This window comes from Phlebotomus argentipes, unplaced genomic scaffold (genome assembly GCF_947086385.1).
Source record: "Phlebotomus argentipes unplaced genomic scaffold, Phlebotomus argentipes genome assembly contig_33, whole genome shotgun sequence".
NCBI classification, from domain to species: Eukaryota; Metazoa; Arthropoda; class Insecta; order Diptera; family Psychodidae; genus Phlebotomus; species Phlebotomus argentipes.
This window is the reverse complement of record NW_026776167.1, coordinates 30,714-51,520: the sequence shown is the minus strand read 5'-3', so window position 1 is coordinate 51,520 and position 20,807 is coordinate 30,714. Positions and strand designations below refer to the sequence as shown.

Genomic DNA, 20,807 nt, shown 5'->3' with positions numbered 1-20,807 from the left:
AAAGCCTGACACTCTGCGGGGATATACAACATATAGCATAACACAGGGAAAAATCCATTGTGGATATCGTGCCGAGAATAGTCAACGAGGCCTCAAACGATGAAATTCTCTTGTCGAATGCGCATTATATTTTCCATCCAACAATATTTCCTCCTTTTTCCTCATCACCCCATTTCGCCTGAGCTTCACGGAAGTGTCACAGGAAATCACACCCATGCCAAATACAATCCACAACTCACACTCTCAACACGGAGAGTTCGGTGGGGAATCTCCGCAGAGTATTTTCGAGACGTGGAATTTTGAATGTGCGATATTGAGGGTGATTTTTTTTTTGGGGTGCGCAAACCGATTGACGAATAAATTAACATTCACCAGATTCTGACGGTTACTTCCACCTTCCTTCACCCGAGCTGAATTCCAACTGTGGCTGACTCTGAAGGGCGTCCCGGAGGATTACTTAAAATCTAAATGAAATCAGTGGCAAAGTCACCTTTAGAAGTTTCCCATCTGAGCACAAAAGCCGAATTAGAGGCCGCAGTTTTTCCTCTCCTCAATGGCTCTGGATCAACTGGTTCCTCACAGTGATGATGACAAATGGTGTCTTAAATGACAAATGATTATCACAAGGTTTTTTTATTAAATTCACCTCACACCACTGCGCAGTCTTCGCCGAAGCACTGCATGGGATCATAAATCAATTAAATGGATCTCTGCCGAATTTTCTACGCTCATTTCCACATTTGACCCAACGAGATAAAAAGCTTTTTATCAGCTGTGGCCGCTTCAAGAAAAGTATATGATGGGATATAAAGTGAAATATTCCGTTGCGGTGTTATAGTTGAAAACGAGCCTCCAAATTAGACCCGGAGGAATATTTGCCCAGGGAAAAATCTCCACTCACTTTGGGGTTGAAGGTAATAAAAAACTTTGTAATTTCTACATAAAACATACATTAGAGATAAATGGATGAGATTTCTGCGGAGAGCTTTGAGCAAAATGTTCTTCCAGAGTTGATTTTGCATAGAATTTTGCAATGATTTGAGCCAGAGTTTGCATAAATGCGGCGTTTGATGTGCATTGCTTCCATTTTGGGAATTGCCAAATAGGATTCTCAGTGCGATTTTAGGTTAATTGAAATGGATACTTCAGAAAAAGTTATTCTGATTAGAAAAGCACAGATAAGATTTGCTTGTCTATTTAGGGGTATTACAACTTTATATACTTCCTTTACACCAACGTACATTCACGTAAATGTTTCCAACTATACACAAACCAGTTGGAAAAACTCAAAGTCCTCTATTCAATGACTTAAAACTTTGCTCACCGGGAAGTTAGAAATCATTCAGCATAAAAACTCATCTACTGACTCTGAATGATGATGGACTCTTCTGCATTAACTGGAGCACTTCATTTAGATGTGAAGCAAAAAAAAAAAAAGAACTGATAATTCTCCGGAGTTTCAAGCCAAGATGCGTGTATATTGTGTGATTTGCACTTTGACAGAACTTTAATATTGCATTTTAAAGTTCCTCGAGCATCACTTTGGTGTGGTGTTACGAAGGGGGATGCGAAAATAAAGGGGTGTACGAGCTGGTATAGCGTTAATGTATACCATTATCCCTTACAAATCCAAAGTGAAATGCCGCTCGTGCGTTTGGCGATGTGTGGAGGACTTCGGGATGCTGGAGCGCACAACAATTACTGTATATGATGGTGGATGGGTCGTAAAAGTTGTCATGTTATAGGCTGAGCTCAGAGCTGCGAGGACAATCATGCCACAATGGGGAATCCACGACAATATCGTGACCTCACCCACCATTTCCGCAAGTATTATGAACGAAAATGTTCCAATAAAACGCAAAATGTCGCACTGGCATTGAATCACCTCAGCATCAATGACACTATAGTAGTACATTCTTATCGTTTAATGACTGATACAACATACTAAAAGTAAACATCACTCGCATCATATTCAATATCGCATTATCATCTGCTAGTACTTGATAATATCAATCTCTCACTTTGGCTGTAGTGAAAATGGGGGTGCAGACAGTTAATTTTTTTAGTTTTACAGCATAGAAAAACATATAAAGCCAATTATGAAAAAGAAAAGTTAACGACAGATCGAGAAAAAATGTCTTGGATGATTTTATCTAATTTTCTAATTGCTTTTCTTCCTTTCAGTCATCCGTGGAATGACATTTTTCCGGAGTTTTTGCTCACGATTTTTCACCTTCTTATTTTACACTGATTCGTTAAGACTTCCCCGCAAAACTTTTGTTGGGAGAAACTTCTGCACACCTCTAATGCCTTATTAGAGCTTCGAATAGGAGTTTACAAAGCAAATCAGTAATAGAGACTGTATTATTGCCACCCTCAGAAGTTGACTCAATCATCTTAATTAAGCTCTGTGGCAAGTGTAAAGGAGAGTCTGTTAGTAAAGTGGAGGTTTGAGGAATAAAAAGAGACGATATCAGAGAGTAGTGGTGATAAAAGGGTGCCGGCGGTGATGAGAAAGATGATGGAAATTTCTCTGCTTCGTCCATTTGCTTGATGAAAATTAATAAAAATTAAATTCTCTGCATTAGCTATTCAAGTGCCAGCTGGTGTGTCATTGTTTGTCATTCAGAACTGCGGGGTGTTCTGTCAGAGGAAGAGTTCAGTGTGCGGCACAAGGTCTAAATCACCCCCAGGATTTTTTGTCTACTCGCCTATTTCCAGTCATCATCGTCAACCTTCCCCGGAGTCTGGTGGCACTCTTGCCTCAGCTGCAGATCTTTTGCACTTTCCGCCATGAGGATGTGAAAGATGAAATTGCATAAACATTGAGGAACATCTTTCAAATTTCGCCAAGGAGCTCTCGCCGCTTTGCCATGGCGCCAGTCGTGAAAATTAAATTAAAATGTAAATGACCCGAAGCAAGGAGTCAGGAAGCACTACGTGGAATGATATGGCAGGAATGAAGAATGTGCTCTGCCAACAATTTCGGGGCGATCCCTCTGCAGCTGTTCTCCACTAAAAGGAAATCACTTTTTTACGAGATATTGAACCAATCCCCCAACTTCGCCGCCAGCCAATCAGCCCCAAAAGTCCTTGCCAGTCCTCAGTCGGGAGCTTAAGATGGATTTTCCTATACAAAAGGCCAGCATTTTCGTCTATTAGCAGCACACATGCGAATCAATTTCTTTTTTACGATAAATTTAATCCATTCCTGTTTGAAATTCGATTTACCATATTACACACACGCACATCCACCAATTCCGCAGTCTTACGGAAATGTGTGGTATATCATGGCAAAGAAGGTTCACCAACTAATGGTTCGGGTAAAGAAAAAAAAAGTTTTTGCTCCATCAACTTTTTCGTTACACATTTTATATGAGATGCTGTATTACTTTCAGAATAACAATTTGATTTCATCCACCTCGACGTGTACTTCTTTTTGCTGGTGTCAGTGGTAAGCAGAAAAAAATATTAGGGAATTCCCTACTTTGGCAGCGTCCTTGTGGGCGCCGTTCAGTAACACAGGGATAAGTGAATGAGTGACTAAGGAATTAGGTTAGCCGAATGATTCTCTTTTGGGTGTATCGATGCCGCAAAGATGAATTCTATAATACTTTATTTTCACACACAGCGCTATATGTATTACATTATATATGGTTGGAATTTGCAAGCTCTTAGTAGATTAAATTTGGATTAGCCACATCCAAGCGCAAGACTCACGAGGATAAGAAAACAATTCCACGGAAATCCCTAATTTTAATCGTGAGAGGAGCGCATTCGGTGTGATAAAAATATATTTCCTCGATTAACATTCCACTTGCTTCTTATTATCAGAGGCAGAATATTTTCTTCTGCCTCCGTGCATATATTCCTCCTTATGCCATGAAGCCTCATGCGGAATGTAGGCCGAAGGGTGTGGAATTGAGTTTGCGGCAGAACTTGATGTAGCATGAAATTTTTGTGACAGTGCTAATGTCGTCTTGGCGGCGAATTAGTAATACGATTGTCTCTTAAGCGACAATTTCAGCAATTATCTTCTAAGAGATAAAGTGCGTTATCTGTAATTTTAAGTGTGAATTAACACTGTTCAAGCCAAAGTTTAGACCATGTAGAGTTCAACGACCACTTGGGCATTCTTTAGACGATAATTCCACCAATTTGTTGCTAATAACTAACTTTTTGAGTTTTCCGTTAATATTTAACTGCGTCAAATGACCAAAACGCTTCTTTTTCTCTTGCTTAGACTGAAAAACAATATTTGATCCTTAGAGCAAACTTCTTCTATTCTTGCAGATCAACCTTTCGATTTTGCATGGATATTTTTACTCAAAAAGCTTTTATGATTGTGTCACATTTATCTCTATAGAACTTTCTAAAATGCCCTGTAAATATACTCACCAATCAGCAATATATGGGTGTGGACAAATTCTCTCTTCAATGCTCAAGTGAATTTCTTTAAGAAGTTTGTCGTCTTCTTCCTAATGATTCAATAGTCAAGTTGATCAGTTTGATCCTGGCAGTTAGATATTGTACACCCTTATGTAAGCAATCAATAGATTTTTCGATTTAGTCACCCTATTCTTTGGGAATGAAAGCAAAATGCCAGGCGATAGAGGAGGCACTTGAGATCTCCAGTGGAGTGAGTGTATCATCGTGAGGAGGGAAATGGAAGACGTGGCAGATAAAGTGAAAATAAATGATTTTGTGACAACAATAATATGTTTCTTTTGGGGATGCTCGCTTCGAGAATGAGTCCCGTAAGTCCTTTTTCCACGTACGTATACTCGTGGCATTAGCCATAAAATGATAGAGAAAAGGGGGTTGATTTAGAGCCAAATTAACTATTTTTAATAGTATCCCTCTTCTTGTGCAACCCCCGGAATGCCTCGCAAGAAAAGCCTTCTCCGACTCAAGGGGATTTACTGTGCGAATGAGGCACAAAATATGTTGAGCAAATGTGGAATTGGGCGGAATTAATTTGTCACTAAATTGAGCTGGCGGAAGTGACGCATCCGGGAGGAAAGCTTTCAATTTCGCTTGAGCCAGCTAACTTTAATGATTACACAACGAAATAACAATTTAATATAATGACACTGGCAAATGACTAGGTGGGAAGCCAAAATCTGCATATGAAGCTCTTCAATTGTTAAATACTCAAAGATTCCCACATGCAAGACACCCAAATAATGATCCCTCAGATGATTTTCCAAACTTTTCCATCCATCCTCCAGAGTTTCACCGTCAACTTTTGCCAGCATGAGACAAAATCCACCCAGGATGTGTAAGTTGAGGGTGAAATGTTCACCCCCAGTGGGAACTTTTAACCTTAGCACCACACACACACACACACACATTTGCACATTTATTTTTCCCCCGGGGGTGAAGAAGTGCGGGGAGGAAAAAATATTATTAAATGCCATAGGATATAATGCAATAAATTCCAAGTTGATAAATTAAGCAGCAATTTATGTTGAAACTTTCCATGTTTTCGACAATAATTCAGTTGAATAAGTTTGCATTTCCGACTCTTATCCTTTTCTTACCCCACCGTCCCCTTCCGACTTTAAGTCCAATATTCACTGCGAATTTATCCACGGGGAGACACGCTTCGCAACTTCCATGCAGAAGTGCGGCATCTGCATTGTCTTGTCAATTAAATTCAATCCATCAGAACGAAGTTGAACACGCTCACCTTTCATCTCTTTTTGAATATTTGATTTGGTTTACAATCAAAAACTATGAACGTGACTTCCTCTTCACTTCTCTTTGAAGTCAAAATAATTTTGTAACCAGGAAATAAGTTTACTTTACAATCTAACAAGCAGTTCCCATACGATAAAGTGTCTTTTTTATACTCAATCCACCACTTAGCTACATTGAGCAAATTAAACCATTTTTATTTCATGAGTTTAGAATGGGGTGCGCGACATATTTTTGAATATTCCATATTCAGTCTTTTGGAAGTTTCAGTATATCTGTTTCGCCATTTCTTACCCGCCACAGCGAGGCAATGGCAAATTGTTTTGTGTTAGGAGTGCCAGCAGAAGAGAGAACACATTTTCATATGGTGTGTGCGATAAAATGTGAAGCTGTTTATTTATTTGTAGGATTAAAATCAACTTTAATGTCATTATGATTGTTGCCAACGACACGTTGTACCATAATCCCTCTCCTAAGATTATTCTCGCGTGATATTTCCGATTGCATAAGAAAAGGGATTATAATTTGCACACGAAATGTGTTTTTATGTGATTTGTTGTTATATTTCCAGTCATTCACACCACAATTAATGTGCCATTCAGGATTGAGATTGCGGGAAAGGATGGATTCCCATGACAACATCATAGGCACGGGGATTCTCCTGATTTTCTGCCGTCTAAATAGATTTCACTCGTGTATTCTTCTAATCTCTATTTATTCTTGATATTTACAATGGAAATAGTAAAGTAAAACAAATAACAAGAGGCAAGAGTTAAATCTCTCTCAGTCCACAATAACATCTCATTTCAATCAATTGACCCCAATAGATTCGCGATCGCTGATGATTCGACACGGAAACACAATGAGTTGAAATGGTTCAAAGACGCAATTGAATGACAAGATGACCAAATTGAAATTATTTGCACTATTGTCCGAATGATGATATGCTCAGTCTCTCCTCGCGAACTCTCCTGTCTGGTCGCACTTGAACGTTGGGAATGAAGAAGGACAGGACGCCGCAAACTGCAATGCAAGAGTGTTGAGATGATAAGAGAGATTAGGAATGAGGATTCAGTTCACTCACGGATCAGAGAAATCCCAGACATGAGAAAAGTCGCCTCGCAATTATGTTCAATTAATGTTGCCACGAGATTTGACCCAAAAACGCTTCCTAGACGACCTAGCATCAGTGAAATGCACACTGACATGGCCCTCAAGTGCGTTGGGAAGAGATCTACAGTCGCTGAATTGACAACAGTCACAGCTAGGCCGCAAAGCAAGAGAATCACGTAGAGATAAATGGAGAGGAGAGGAATAGTTGTGAAGACACATGCGATGCCGCAGAGACCGCATCCCATCAGAACAAACACTGCAGTTAAATATTCAATTAGGTCATGAACTCTTGAGTATATGTTTCAAGGCTCACCAAGAATTGCCAGTTTGCCCACTGCATTGATCGTCACACCAATAAGAACAAATCCCACAGCGTAAAGAACTTCCAGCACCAAGGAATGCTCAAAGGCTGAGATGTCCAGCGTGACATCGCACTGAAGAAAAACATAAATAGTCAAGAAAATAGTGCATTTTCCACTGAAAAGCCGAACTCACTGCGGCATCACTGGATATGATAATTTCACTTATATCGACTTTTGTCTCCTGAACAGCCTGACAAATTGTCGCCGTGTAATTATCTCCAGACTGATCCATGTGCGTGGCGATTCTGTTCAGGATCTCCGGGAAAAACATGTACATTCCATTGGAGGTGGTGAAGATCCCAAACTGAAGGACACACGCAATCAGAGTCTTCCTCAAGTGTTCTCCCATGAACAATGGCGCCGTCTGATTGTACATCGATCTGAGCACTCGACAAGGTCCTTTGGCATTCTGTTCGTTGTGCTTCCGACTGGCGAGGCTCTCATACTCCTCAATTATGGCACAAATCTTCAGAGTCTCTCTATCTTGTCCCGTGTTTATGGCATAGATGCGCTGCAGTATCTTTATCGTGTCGCTCTGACGGCCCTGCGACAGGACAAACTTGGGACTCTCGGGCAAGCTGAGCAAGGAAACGGCACAGAAGAGATTCGGCAGGCCGCAGACGACAAGGAAGAGGCGCCAAGGTTTGTAGGCGATGCCAAGGAAGGGAATCTCCAGCGACCAGGTGTTATTCATCACCAACCACGCCAATGCCGGCATCAGCATCCCGCCGAGACCAAAGATGGTTGAAGCAGCCATAATGGCTCGCGATCGCGTTTTCATGTTGTGAAATTCACCCAAATATGCATAAACCGTTGCAGATGATCCAGAAATGCTGTAAAGAAATATTCCAATAGTACAAATTCATCTTCATAAAGTCAATAAAGTAAAGTCAATGAATAACACTGTGCAACACTTTTCTGCCCTTTTTTGAAGTGTGGATTTTCTGATTCCTTGAGTCATCAGCTTTTCAACGGTACCTTCCTTTTTTCTCTAGACCCTCAAGTTTTCCTTTTAGAGCCTATTTTCCATTTTCCACTATTTTCACCCACTTTGCCGCACTTATGTGCTCATATCTCGCCCAATTTTCCACGGATTTTCCTCAAATTAGTCTCAAATGATAGCTATTGAAATTACCTACTACTTTGTAAAACATTGTGAGTGTTTTAGATCACTCCTTGTTGGTCAAAAATGATCTTTTGTGAACCACTAGGTAAAAAATTCGCCGGATTTTCACCACTTTTTTCTAAATATCTCCGAAACGAAGAAACTTTTATGTTGGATTATTTTTCCTATGTGTAGAGCACTTCAGGGGATGCATTTCCTCCATACATGCCGAAGTGATATCTCTTCTCTATCTGCCGGAAAAACGAGGTTTTTCCTCGACAAGTTTTGCTTTTTTATGCTACGCGCACCCGCTAAAAAATTGAAAGAAGGTACATTTTGCTGTCAACGCACTCATTTAGATGATGATAATGCTTAGATGTTAAAACAAAAGAGAAAAAAGGCCAATATCTCGACTTTTTAGCTATTTTAGGTATTTTTTTGGTCTTAATGACAACAACTCCTTAAAAAACACGAAAAATTCACGTAAAATAGCTAAAAAGTCGAGATATTGGCCTTTTTTCTCTTTTGTTTTAACATCTAAGCATTATCATCATCTAAATGAATGCGTAGACAGCAAAATGTACCTTCTTTCAATTTTTTAACGGGTGCGCGTAGCATAAAAAAGCAAAACTTGTCGAGGAAAAACCTCGTTTTTCCGGCAGATAGAGAAGAGATATCACTTCGGCATGTATGGAGGAAATGCATCCCCTGAAGTGCTCTACACATAGGAAAAATAATCCAACATAAAAGTTTCTTCGTTTCGGAGATATTTAGAAAAAAGTGGTGAAAATCCGGCGAATTTTTTACCTAGTGGTTCACAAAAGATCATTTTTGACCAACAAGGAGTGATCTAAAACACTCACAATGTTTTACAAAGTAGTAGGTAATTTCAATAGCTATCATTTGAGACTAATTTGAGGAAAATCCGTGGAAAATTGGGCGAGATATGAGCACATAAGTGCGGCAAAGTGGGTGAAAATAGTGGAAAATGGAAAATAGGCTCTAAAAGGAAAACTTGAGGGTCTAGAGAAAAAAGGAAGGTACCGTTGAAAAGCTGATGACTCAAGGAATCAGAAAATCCACACTTCAAAAAAGGGCAGAAAAAAGTGTCATTTTTGTTGCCTAGTGTAATATAGATGTCTTTGAGGAAACATGTTTCATCAAACACATACAGATATAATAAATGAAATAAAATTTTACTACAAATTGTCACAAACTATAAACGTTATAGGTACTCAAGGTAAACTAGGAATTTTTCCATAATCAAGAGGGTTCAAAAGCCCCAAAAGTTGAATGAAACTTGAATCCAAACATAGCCCATGAGTTTCTCGGCTTTTGCGTATTTATTTACATGCAGAAAATGCAAATAGTTTATGATTTGGTTTGTGATTTAAAAAAAAATAGTTAAGACTATAATTTTCTGTAAATGAATTTTTCTTTAACAGACCTGAAATTAATTATTTTTTAGGCGTATAAAATTTTACAAGATATTTTGATATCATTAAATGACTTACAAAAAAAATGATTGTATGTATTTACGTCATGAAAAAAGCCAAAATGAAACAATCATGAAGCTTTATGACAACAAACATAAAATCTAAATGGTCTTAATTAGCATGACTTTCACCTCTGTTTTATTACTCACAAGAATCCTGAGAGGAAGCGCAGCACGGCAAAGACCCAGAAGTTGTTGGTCAGGCTGGACAAAACGGTCGTGACGAAAGCCGTGAAGAGCGACGGCATGATCACAGCCCGTCGGCCCATCGTGTCGGCCAGGAAGCCCCAAAGGTGCGAACTTATGATGATGCCCACGAAGGCGATCGCACTGAGGACTCCCTTGTCCCTGTTCGTCAGCTCCAGATCACACTGCGCCACTGGCGTCACAAAACTGATTCCCAGCGTCTCCAGCAGCACCGCCGCCAAATTCATGCCGCACACGAAGATCAGGAAGCAATTGAACTTGCCGAACGTGACTTTTGTCAGGGCATCCTCGAAGGCAATCGGGCGATCGCGCTTCACCTCAACTGACGCCCGCGCTTGCTCCTCATCCTGCGCCCTTTTGCTACTCTCCCGATTCTCACTGCAATCCCGATTTTGTCCCTCATTCTCACACACGCTGTTTCCCATTGCGCGTTCGCTGAAGCACTGTATCGAAGCACAATCAACTCGATCTCATCGCGGAACACAAGACAATACACGACTATATGGGAGTCTCGTCGGATGTGTCATTTATATAAGGTAACGAGATGCGAAAAGAGCCACCAAGTGATGCTTTCGCGCAGCTTCTAATCTGGCTTCATTATTTGTTATTTTATTTTATTTTCATACAACATTTTATAATCATTTGCGAATAAAACTTTTTTAGCTATTATATACACATTGACAAACACCTGGCTGAGTAAGTAGTTTTAGATCACGAATGAAGTGTCTAACATTTGTAGAGGTACATTTTGAATGTCATTCATTCATAACTTTAAATTTTTCCCAAGACTTTTCCTCTTTTAGAGAAATACAAATGCTATATTTTTCTCATATGCTCGCTCATCTTGATCATCATATATTTAAAATTATTTTTTATCTTCCTCTTATTATTAGATTAGATTAGAAATAGAGGTGGTGGTACAAGAAATCTTGCTCCACGGCATCCATCCACCAGGCCCCATCTGACGGGCCCTTTTTTAAATGCATCCCCCAGGAAAATTTTCCCATTTAAGGGCCAAGAGACCCAAAGCTAACCAGTCATCATCCATCCATCCAGTTACCTTTCAGATGGTACACACACACAGCTTTGGCCTGTGACTTTTCATTGATACCTTATTTTTATTTATGTCGGCCCCCCCCTCCCTCTCCCCCGCCCCTCTCTTCCCCCCGGTTATCCTTTGATTTTTCCCACTCAGAGTGGCAACAAGGCTTTTTCAAAGTGAGCCAGTCAAATTCACAGACTAGCAGAGCTTGGCCTTGGGCGTGTTTGCAGACGATATCGCTTATTTACAAGCGACACCAGTCTGGTAGTGTGCCCATCTATAAGTAAGGACAGCTGCGAAATACACTTCCACAGAAGTTTCTACTTCAGTTGGAACATTAAACAGCAACCTTATTTTGGGCTGGAATTTTATATTTGCCATTGAAGGGCTTAATAATTTTCGCATCTGTTGTGTTTGATCATTTGCAAGTGATGGGGATCGAGAACACACGACCGTGATGTCCTCAGTCTGGCTCTCTACCGACTGCACCACGGCCGCCACTCCTCTTATTATTAAGTACGCATATTTGTGAAAAATGGAAGATTTCTATCCAATTGAGTGAAAATTGCTCTACTAAATTTACGCCAAAGTGTTTTATTTTGAAAATTCACGACTTGTTGTGTACATTATTTGTTGTGAAAAATAATGTGTAGACAATATTGACACAGGAATAATTCAAAATATAATTATCGTTTCATGTCTTTTGTCGTATGTGAATGTTTTTCCTTGGCATAACAGCAGAGTCACAACTTCGCAAAGCCACCAAAAAGCAGCAATTTGTTATCAGTTCACCATTGTGTTATTCTGTCCCTGTTGCGAGATGAATTGCACATCGTGGACAATCCGTCCGAGCATCTTCCGAAGCCAAGAAAAAAAGCCTAAAGTAGGTGCTAATGATGCACAAACACGCTGGCTTAGTTACACATTTATTCTAATGATTTACAATTGAGTTTCGCATGTGAAGACTGTGACATTCTGTTGATCTTTCTGGCTGCAGCGCTGCAGTTGCTCTCAAAATCACTTGCGACTGATGATAAAGAATCTCGATAAACAATTAAGACAAGAGTATCGCGTTTGTCGCTAATTATAGTGACGATGAGAAGTTATTTCTCCATTGATTGTTTCTACATTGAGTCATTCAAAGAAGATTTTGTCACAACACAAGTAGGAAGCTACTTCCTGACTTTTCGACATAAACAACGCATGAATAAAGAGGAGTTCTTATTGAAATTTTCATGTTTTTATTCAGTTTTCCAGTCTAATTTAAAAATTTCTTTTTATACATGTGCATACATAAAAACACATTATGCGCCTTTATATTTATGTGTAATATATCCTCTGTAAATAAATAATACTACAAAATGAAGATGAAAGTAAATAAAAACATATTATTTTTGATAAAACATTAAACTTCTTTGGATGTCCGTTTTAATGCTGGGGTTTAAAAAAGCTTCGCGTACGCCCTCTTTCATAATAAAATGGAATTTGACGGACGTGACGCTAGATCGCGTTTGTTATTGTTTGTGCATCGATGCAATGTTTGATATTTTCGCTCTTGCACAGTACAATTGCCATATATTTGTGCTAAAACAATCTTACTTCATCAATGATTTAGCGTAAGTGTGTTTTTCTTAGTTTTCATTCAATCCATTAAGTAGAAAATTGTTGTATTGTCAATGAAAACAACTCGGGCCAGATGTGAGGTTATGTTTGAGTGTGAATTTATGGAGAATCCTGTTTATTTCACATATTTCCTACTAAATAAGCCTCTAAATAGAATTGCAGTACATCAAGAGACATGTGTTGTGCAGTAATAACATAGTTTGAATTCATGGAATGTGATGAATGTCTTCCCAGAAGATAACACTCTGACCGTGAATGGCTTTCCGAGAAAATCCACTCCCAGACGCCCTTCATTGATGCAAATATCAAAGAATCATCACACTCTGCATTAGTAGTATTTATTGGGTGGCCATGGCGAGCTCGCCGGATACTCAGGCGTCACTGTATGGTATCTGCTATCTTCTCCGGGTGTCACGGGACGCGCCTTGATGATGTACTTCTTCCTGTCTAGGATGGTCTGGTCGCTGGGACGCAGTACTGGGAGCTGCAAGGAGACAAGAAAAGATGTAACATTAATCCAATTTCGGGCAGTGAATGCAAGAGATACTCACTTAAAGGCTAGTGAATCTATGCTTATTCTACTTTCTATTCCCAATTGTGTAAAAATCATTCTACAAGAACAAAACAGGAAGAGAAATATGATGTTATTTAGTCGTGCATCATGCTCTGTGTCTCTCAATACCCCGCCCAGAAATCACAAGAAGCCTATTTGCTCTTACCGGAATGCATTTGCATTGGTTCTCGTCGAAGAACGTGCCCGTTGTGCAACCCTTCGATTCGCGACAGCGACAGTTGCACGTGCTGCTGTCCCAGATCTTCAGCTCACTCTCCTTCAGACACTTGCTCTGGTCCTCCAAGTTCGTGCAGACACATTTGCACTGGGAGCTCTCGTAGCGCTGGAAGCGATTGCAGTGCTCCTCCTTGACGGCGCAATTGCAGCGGCACTTCGTGTGCTGCTCCACAATGATCGGCACTCGCTCCACGAGCTGCATGCGCGTTCCGCCCGTGTACTGCGACTTGATGATAGTGAACGTGAGCGTCTCCGTCTCGGTGGGCTGACAGCTTAGCAGCCGATGCGAGCAGCAGCCGCCGCAGCGCTTCACGCGCGTGCACTGCGGATAGTACACGACTGAGGGATCGTTCTCCGAATTGACGGGGATCAGCGGCACCAGAGTCATCTCTGGCGTGCACAGTCCAGGCTTTGGCGTGATTGCCAATCCTCTCTCCACATCCTCGCTGGCAAAATGTCCTGCAACAGGGAGAATAGAACTTAACACCATTTTCTCTCCACTTTCCAGAGCGTCTCAGACTAATGGATCCCAACGTCGTGCTGCGCAAGTTCGTGGATCTGTGTAATAGTCGACAGAGTGATCAAATCTCGCTGTACTTTGCATCCAATGGCATTGTCGATTGGTATGGCAGAACACTGAAAGGGCCAAGGAAGATTACGGACTTCTTCCGCTTCAATAATCAGTACAATCACAATTTCGCCGATGGAAAGCAGTGTTCGCCATTTGAAAGCAGAGAAACCCACAATTCCACGTAAGTTTGATGCTTTAATTTATTCTATTCTCCAGTGAATAGAGTCATTTTCGCAATATGCATTCCTTTATCGCAATCGCATGCCATTTAAACTCGATTGCTTATTCTTATTGGAGTGATTCAGTGTTTGAGATTGCTTTGCTCACAAAACTATTGGAAAGTCAAATAGGACTAAAAATTGAGTGTATTAAACTCTTATAAAACCTGCACAAAAGTAGTATAAGGAACAAATTCACAAATCGGGACAATTCAAAGAAATTTCAAACCAAACTCAAATAAATAATTAAATAGAGAACTTATATCCTTGATTTAAAGAAATCTTGCATGTGAAATTGAACTGCATTGGAATATATTTGGCAATGTGCTGATTTATCAAGGCTCAAGTGGAAGGCAAACTGGTTGGAAGAGTTTGAATGTGAATCTAATTTGTATCGCATCTCTTTCATCCTTCAGACGACAAATCCCACCGGAAAACCTTACGGAACCCAGTGAAGATCGCACTTCTGCAGCGGATTCCGCCGAGGCGTCGAGTGATAATGTGCCATCCAGCAGCGGCTTCCTGACGCCGCCGCAGCAGAGCGGCGCAATGCCGCCGCTGCCCGCGCTGACGCAGGGCCGCGTGTTCAGGAAGATGAGCAGCAGCGACGATGAGGACGACGGGCTGTGTTCGGTGCGGAAATTCCAGGCGGATCTAGAGGAGTCCAGCACGAGTGGTCTGGTGAGCATGGAGTCGCAGGGCAGTGTTTCGCTAAGCCGAAAGAGGACGGCGAGTGTCGACAGTGATGTGCCGAAGAAGCGCTTCAAAGATGCGGACTGTGATAGTGGTGTCGTCGAGGGCGGTGATTGCGGGCAACTGACTGATCTCTACTCGGAACTGAGGCACATCGAGGCGTTTGGGCGTCTCGAAATGGTGCGTAGGACTAAACACCGAGGTGTTCACGCGACTCCGTCGACGAGCCACGGCGATTCGCTCAACTCGTCACACTTTTTGGAGAGATCGGACGCTTCGCCCGAGGCGACGTCCAGTCAGTGGGTGAAAGAGACGAAGCTGAACATCTCCTATCGGTTGCACCGCAATCAGAGTGATATTCAGTTTGCGCTTGTTGTGTATGAGAATCTGACCAAGAGACCGACAACCAGGCGAAATTTGATCAATGAATTCGGCAGTCTCGACGTTGATAAGACACCGAAAAGTGTATCGCCGCGAGGAAAGAAGCCTGACAAAGTGAGAAAATGTGTCACAGCCAAGAAACCACTGAGATTTTGAACCAATTTGCCATTTCGACATCCTCCAAGAAGGACCAATTTTCTAAAATTCATAAGTAGTTGTAAGATGAAATTTTTTCATATCTCTAATTTCGCTAATGAAAGTCGCTCAGAAATTTGTCGAAATTTGACAGATATCGTACTAAAAGTGTGTTCTTTTCCGAAAAGAATATAATAATAACTTTCAAATTAGGAATATTGTTCAATAAATTGCACATTAATTGTAAACTTACCGGCAATTTCGCGCGAATCCACAGAATCCTTGTCGATGAACTCGTCCACAAATTGTGAGATGTTTGTCACGGTGCTCATTTTGCGGAGAAGATCGACTGGAATCTGCAATGGAGACACGAGTTGTGATTCATCGCGCGATTGCGGATTGAATGGGTAATGAATAAAAGCGCCCTGTGAATCACTGGCGGGCAGCAGTGTTTTACCTCCATGCCGTCGTCGGCGATCGAGAGCGGCAGATCGAAGGCGGGGTCGTAGCTCGAGCGGCGCTTCACGTTGACACTGGACTCGGGGAATGCCACATGATCGCCTGCCAGTGTTGTGGCCAGAAATGTGACCGATGTGCTAATTGCCAACACCAAATTCCACATTGTCACGCCGACTGCAGAGCCTGAAAGAGGCGCAGATCATTAGCGACACTCGGGGAGACTCTGTTTTCTCAATAGAATTCCATGGGGGCACTCATTGAAACGCAAATCTCCACCGGAAGTATATTTTTGAATATCAAACGCGACCGTCGCATGAGCTGAACTTTAGGGGGTTTATCAGAAAAGAGTCTTGCACTCTTTGATTTCACCAAAATAATGCAAATTTAGTGAAGTGAGATTTGTCACACAATCGTCAAGTGTTTAAAAGCATTAATAACATATTTATGAGTTAAATTTCTCTGTCGTCTTGCATGTGAAGAGAATATAAACTTAACGACAAACACTGAGCAAATAAATGCTAGAAAATGGAGTGAAAAGAATCGCACAATTTCATCGCTTTTGTCGGTGGAAATCTCACTATTGTGAACCCCTTCATTGAACTCCAGTTAAGCCAATCGTCCGGACGGAACTTGTGAGGTGAATCACAAAGAATACTACTGTGCGCCACTCTATTTACAATGCTTATCAAATATTATTACACACTATATTTTCTCTGATGTTTTTAAGCGCGCGTTGTTTTTTCACGACACCTCAAGACGGTGCACGTAGAGGTGCTGTGTGTGTTTAATTAGCAGCACAGCACACAAAAGTGTCTATATGAAATTGATTTGGAACAACACAAAATCGTGATGACCTGCGTCATCGAAAAGTGGGCAAAAGCGGGCAAAAATGTCGCGTGGGATTTGGGTCAAGATGCTCGAATCTTGGGACAAGCCGCGCGATGTGAAGTAATTGGTCTTTTGTGCACTCGCGGTGACAATAGATTCGGGAAGTGTGACCACATTGAGCCCAAGGTCGCGACCTCAGGGAATGCCTGACGGAGCGACCAGAGGGGGAAGAGGGAAGTGCTCGCATTCCAACGCACCTGTCCAGCGCCTTTTCCTCACAGGTAAGTCACTCTCCGAAATCTCGATCACAGACACAGTGCGCGAAAAGCGTCCCAACGCTCACGAGACCTCAGAGAAACTGCCTCGCGAGTACTGAATGAAAAGTGAACAGTGCAAATTGGCGAGAGTGAGACAACAAACTTTCCACGATCAGGTACGATCACAAGGTGCTTGTGCAGCGCAACACCTTTGCGCTATATTGGACTCCATTCACACCGTCAAAGCGCCAAAGGAAGTCCCCATCTGAATTGCGTTCCAATATTCATTCTCTAGTCGTAAAAATAGACACACTATGGAATAGAACCCTGTCAATTAACATTTCTAATCACAGTCGTGGACGTGAAAAAAAACGTCATTCTGGGAAATTTCGCACATGAAAGATAAGAATGCAATGTAACGAAACATTATTTTGTTATTGATGTTGTCTAGAAAGCATGTTAGAGAATTCCATCTGTGGAGCATGTGAACATGTCCGTTATTATTCAAAACTTCTTACCCATCAGAGAAATTCTTCGCTTCAATTTGCAAGCATATTAATTGCCCAATTTATCCGTACCTTTCTTGGAAGAGCGAATTAATTATAGAATCTTTATCAAATTAATCTTTTTTTTATTTTCATTATTTCAATTCATATTTAGAATAAAAAAAGCCAAAAATTCAACTGTAAACGACCTTTGGCCTCTTAGGCAATAACAAAAACAAGGGGGTTTTAATGTAGCTGGTCAAGAGGTATTGTTTTATGAACACTAGATGATTAATTTTTCCATTAACCTTATTTCCCAACTGAAAAGTAGTATTTTTAGTTAACCGAGACCGTTGAGGAAATTTCGTGGGTCGCTTTTCGCTAATATTGAGCATAAGAGGCATCTTAAGATAAGAGTTGCCTTCGTAGCAAGACTTTGAACAAGACCCAGTCAGCTGGGTTGACGTTTTGTTGTGTTTTCACTGTGGTTGTCAGACAAAGAGAGTTTCTTGGTCAACAATTCTTTCTCTATGATTTCTCCCAGTTTGTCGCACTCCTAATTGCTCGTGAAAGCCCGTGAAACTGCGTTGGCGTGATGTTCAGCGAGACAGACACGTCAGTGACGTCGTCTGAGGACTTGACGGCGGAAGAGGCTGCGCTGGATGAGATCCAGGACAAAAATCTGGCTCTGGAAGAGGTGATAATCAACCAGTATGCCCAGAAGGTGATTGACTTCAGTTCACAGTACGGCAGCGACACCAGCATCTCCTACACGGCGTACAACATCACGGGCAGGCCGTCTAAGTTCCCGGATTACGGTGACTTTCCGGAGACCTTCGCCATGGTGAGAGTTTGGCTGATAATCCAATTTGTGCCGGGGCGATCGATAAGGGTGACATTTTGTCTGCTTGCAGAGAACATATGGGCCGTGGTGGGACATCGCGCCGTCCACCATGCGCGAGCTGCAGCCCAGCAACATCCAGGACATTCCAATCCATGACTTCATTGTGGTGGAGTTCGAGGAGTTCGTCATCCCGCACGCGATCTCCATCTATGAGACTTACAATCCCGGCGCCATCGTGAAGATCTGGGCCTTCTTCAGCACCACCGATACCTGGCACTGCCTCTGGTCGTCCTATCCCGATCCGGACGTGGAGAAGTGGCCGCGCAAATTCGCGCCGGAAATCAAGCGGATTCCCCTGCCAACGAAGATACTCCGCCTGGAGTTCAATCACGTCTTCCTGGACTACTTCACGGAGATTGACGGGATCGAGCTGACTGGGCGGAAGTGCGATGTACGCGATGTGAGCGATTCGGCCACGCGGAGGAGCAAAAAGGGCCCCATTCAGCGGAAACTCGAGAGCGTGCAGTTCAAGCTGCGCCAAATTGAGAACCACACGGACATCCTGAAAGACTTCCTGGCCAACGACCTGGGGAACTTCATGAAGGAGGCCGGACTCGTACCTGAAGAGATTGAGGACAATACTCCACAGATAACACTTAAAGACTTGCCCGTGAGTGCAAAGAGGAAATCTCTGGTTTTCAGATACTTTTGACGCTGTATCCTTCGTTTCAGTGCGAGATTCTATTTAAAATCCTGTCCTATCTGGACCTCGTGTCGATATTCCGGACGGCGCAGGTGTGCAGGAAGCTGTACGACGTGGCAACGGATCCCTTCCTCTACCAGGAGATCAATCTCAAGCCCTACTGGCACTCGGCGTGCGATGAGCTCCTCGCCACGCTCACGAAGCGCGCCACGCTGTTGAAGAAGCTGGATTTGTCCTGGTGCGGCCTTTTTCACGTCATCACGCCGTCCGTGTTTAAGGAATTCGTGCGCAACTGCTGCAAAAATCTCACCCACCTTCGCCTGAACTCGTGCAAGTTCATCAATGCTGGCTGCATGGAAATCGTGGGCAGTGTTTGCGTGAATCTGCGTGAGCTCTGCCTGCGGAACTACACAAAACCGCCCAGCGTTCTCAACTTCCACTGTCTGAAGAATCTGCGCTGCCTGGAGAGACTCGATCTCTTCCGCACGCAGATCGACTCCGACCTGCTGCTGATGACGCTGCGCTACAATCCTGCCCTGAAGCATCTCAATCTCGGCATCTGCAGCGCCACGGTCAACATGGACGACGTGGCCATCCAGATCTCCAGATACAATCGCTCGATGGTATCGATCGACATGTGGAAGTCACACTATCTCTCGTCCGTTGGCCTACTGGCGCTGTCGCAGTGTCACGACCTCGAGGAGGTGGACTTCGGCTGGTGTCTGCGCGAGGAAGCGTCTCCTGGGGAGAGCCTCAAGATCCTCCTCAAGAGCTGTCCGAGGCTCAAGAAGGTCTTCCTCGCCGCCATTCGTGGCATCAACGATCGCGATCTGGAGAACATTACGGAATTCTGCCCGAATCTCGAGCAGCTGGACCTCATGGGCGTCCTGGGCATCACGTACGACATGTGCTACAAGATCCTCAGCAAGTGCCACAAGCTGAAGGTGTTGGATCTGAGTTTCTGCGATCAAATAGACGAACTTCAGGTGCGTTGAAATTTTAAACATCCACGAAATACTCAGATAAATCTTCCGAATTCGTCTTTTTCTTTCGCTTGTTTCTTCTCACTGTAGAACTATTTTTCTCTTCCAGATTGCTCTCTGGCGCGACGTCTTTGGGGTCAGTATTAAGCGGAATTTCGAGCCCCTGTTCACCTCTTTCTCCCTCAACTAAAGTAGTCAATTGTGGAATGGATATTTTTGCAGAAAATCAAAAGACAAAGCTATGCGTATTTTTATACCGTTCACTTGTGTGCATGTGTGTAATCTTTGAAGTCAATTTACACGATATTTAAATCAATAAATATTAAATATATGATTGACGAAATGAGTTTTCGCGAATTTAGGAATTTTTTAATGAACGCGCGGAGCGCCAAAAGTGGTGAATAAGATGCGGTGTGAAGATTGCCATCATCACTGGTGCCGCCATGTTGTTTGGTGAAATAGATCGAGCCGTCAAAATCTCGGTGGTTCAGTGTGAAGTTGTCCCCTTTGGCCATTGAGGCACCTCTTGGAACTGTGGATTTTTCTCTCTTGGATTTTCAGTGGAAAACCTCCATCGAGACTTGGAATTTCTGTATGAAATACATCCTCGGACACTGTTGAGGGTGATGTGAGTGGAAAACTGTGTGGAAAGCGAGTGCAAATGTGTGAAAAAGTGCTTGGAAAAAAGTGACTCCACGACGATGACTTGACATTACTTTTTTTGGAAGGTACCTTTTGTGGCTAAAATTTCGCCTCTCGCCATCGCAAGGGTGGCTCCTTGTTGTGCTGGGGTTTCGCCCAGCGGCGCCCGCC

The 20,807-nt window shown here is 42.4% G+C and overlaps 4 protein-coding genes across 5 annotated transcripts; 2 read left to right on the top strand and 2 right to left on the bottom strand.

The window, feature by feature from the left end:
* Positions 1-6,408: 6,408 nt before the first annotated feature.
* On the bottom strand, positions 6,409-11,108 carry LOC132256844 (uncharacterized). The gene is made up of 5 exons (XM_059753414.1): positions 9,926-11,108; positions 7,309-8,008; positions 7,127-7,247; positions 6,785-7,069; positions 6,409-6,723 (listed from the first exon to the last, which is right to left on the bottom strand). The coding sequence occupies exons 1-5, from the start codon at positions 10,405-10,407 to the stop codon at positions 6,626-6,628; spliced, it is 1,686 nt and encodes a 561-aa protein (XP_059609397.1). The 5' UTR covers positions 10,408-11,108; the 3' UTR covers positions 6,409-6,625.
* A 1,175-nt stretch (positions 11,109-12,283) lies between these two features.
* On the top strand, positions 12,284-15,666 carry LOC132256904 (uncharacterized). Its single transcript, XM_059753499.1, has 3 exons — positions 12,284-12,640; positions 13,946-14,189; positions 14,643-15,666. Exons 2-3 carry the CDS (start codon positions 13,960-13,962, stop codon positions 15,454-15,456), a joined length of 1,044 nt encoding a protein of 347 aa, XP_059609482.1. The 5' UTR covers positions 12,284-12,640; positions 13,946-13,959; the 3' UTR covers positions 15,457-15,666.
* Positions 12,972-17,090, bottom strand: LOC132256905 (vascular endothelial growth factor A). 2 transcript variants are annotated; one of them, XM_059753501.1, is made up of 6 exons: positions 16,980-17,090; positions 15,893-16,077; positions 15,689-15,791; positions 13,367-13,896; positions 13,199-13,258; positions 12,972-13,131 (listed from the first exon to the last, which is right to left on the bottom strand). In XM_059753501.1, the coding sequence occupies exons 2-5, from the start codon at positions 16,055-16,057 to the stop codon at positions 13,226-13,228; spliced, it is 831 nt and encodes a 276-aa protein (XP_059609484.1). In that variant the 5' UTR covers positions 16,058-16,077; positions 16,980-17,090; the 3' UTR covers positions 12,972-13,131; positions 13,199-13,225. The 2 variants fall into 2 exon arrangements, with proteins under 2 accessions (XP_059609484.1, XP_059609483.1); XM_059753500.1 differs by lacking the exon at positions 13,199-13,258.
* Positions 17,083-20,277, top strand: LOC132256903 (F-box/LRR-repeat protein 4). The gene is made up of 5 exons (XM_059753497.1): positions 17,083-17,155; positions 18,009-18,308; positions 18,379-18,978; positions 19,041-19,997; positions 20,104-20,277. The coding sequence occupies exons 2-5, from the start codon at positions 18,060-18,062 to the stop codon at positions 20,182-20,184; spliced, it is 1,887 nt and encodes a 628-aa protein (XP_059609480.1). The 5' UTR covers positions 17,083-17,155; positions 18,009-18,059; the 3' UTR covers positions 20,185-20,277.
* The last annotated feature ends 530 nt before the right edge of the window (positions 20,278-20,807 follow it).

Excerpts from the sequence above, each read along its gene's own strand:
- LOC132256844 (XM_059753414.1), bottom strand. The coding sequence starts at position 10,407 with ATGGGAAACAGCGTGTGTGAGAATGAGGGACAAAATCGGGATTGCAGT. Across the intron at positions 8,009-9,925 it reads CGCTTCCTCTCAGGATTCTT|CATTTCTGGATCATCTGCAA; the intron begins GTGAGTAATAAA and ends ATTTCTTTACAG. Across the intron at positions 7,248-7,308 it reads TCATATCCAGTGATGCCGCA|TGCGATGTCACGCTGGACAT; the intron begins GTGAGTTCGGCT and ends GTTTTTCTTCAG.
- LOC132256904 (XM_059753499.1), top strand. The coding sequence starts at position 13,960 with ATGGATCCCAACGTCGTGCTGCGCAAGTTCGTGGATCTGTGTAATAGT. Across the intron at positions 14,190-14,642 it reads AGAGAAACCCACAATTCCAC|ACGACAAATCCCACCGGAAA; the intron begins GTAAGTTTGATG and ends TTCATCCTTCAG.
- LOC132256905 (XM_059753500.1), bottom strand. The coding sequence starts at position 16,057 with ATGTGGAATTTGGTGTTGGCAATTAGCACATCGGTCACATTTCTGGCC. Across the intron at positions 15,792-15,892 it reads TCGCCGACGACGGCATGGAG|ATTCCAGTCGATCTTCTCCG; the intron begins GTAAAACACTGC and ends TCTCCATTGCAG. Across the intron at positions 13,897-15,688 it reads GGATTCGCGCGAAATTGCCG|GACATTTTGCCAGCGAGGAT; the intron begins GTAAGTTTACAA and ends TCCCTGTTGCAG.
- LOC132256903 (XM_059753497.1), top strand. The coding sequence starts at position 18,060 with ATGTTCAGCGAGACAGACACGTCAGTGACGTCGTCTGAGGACTTGACG. Across the intron at positions 18,309-18,378 it reads TTCCGGAGACCTTCGCCATG|AGAACATATGGGCCGTGGTG; the intron begins GTGAGAGTTTGG and ends GTCTGCTTGCAG. Across the intron at positions 18,979-19,040 it reads TAACACTTAAAGACTTGCCC|TGCGAGATTCTATTTAAAAT; the intron begins GTGAGTGCAAAG and ends CCTTCGTTTCAG.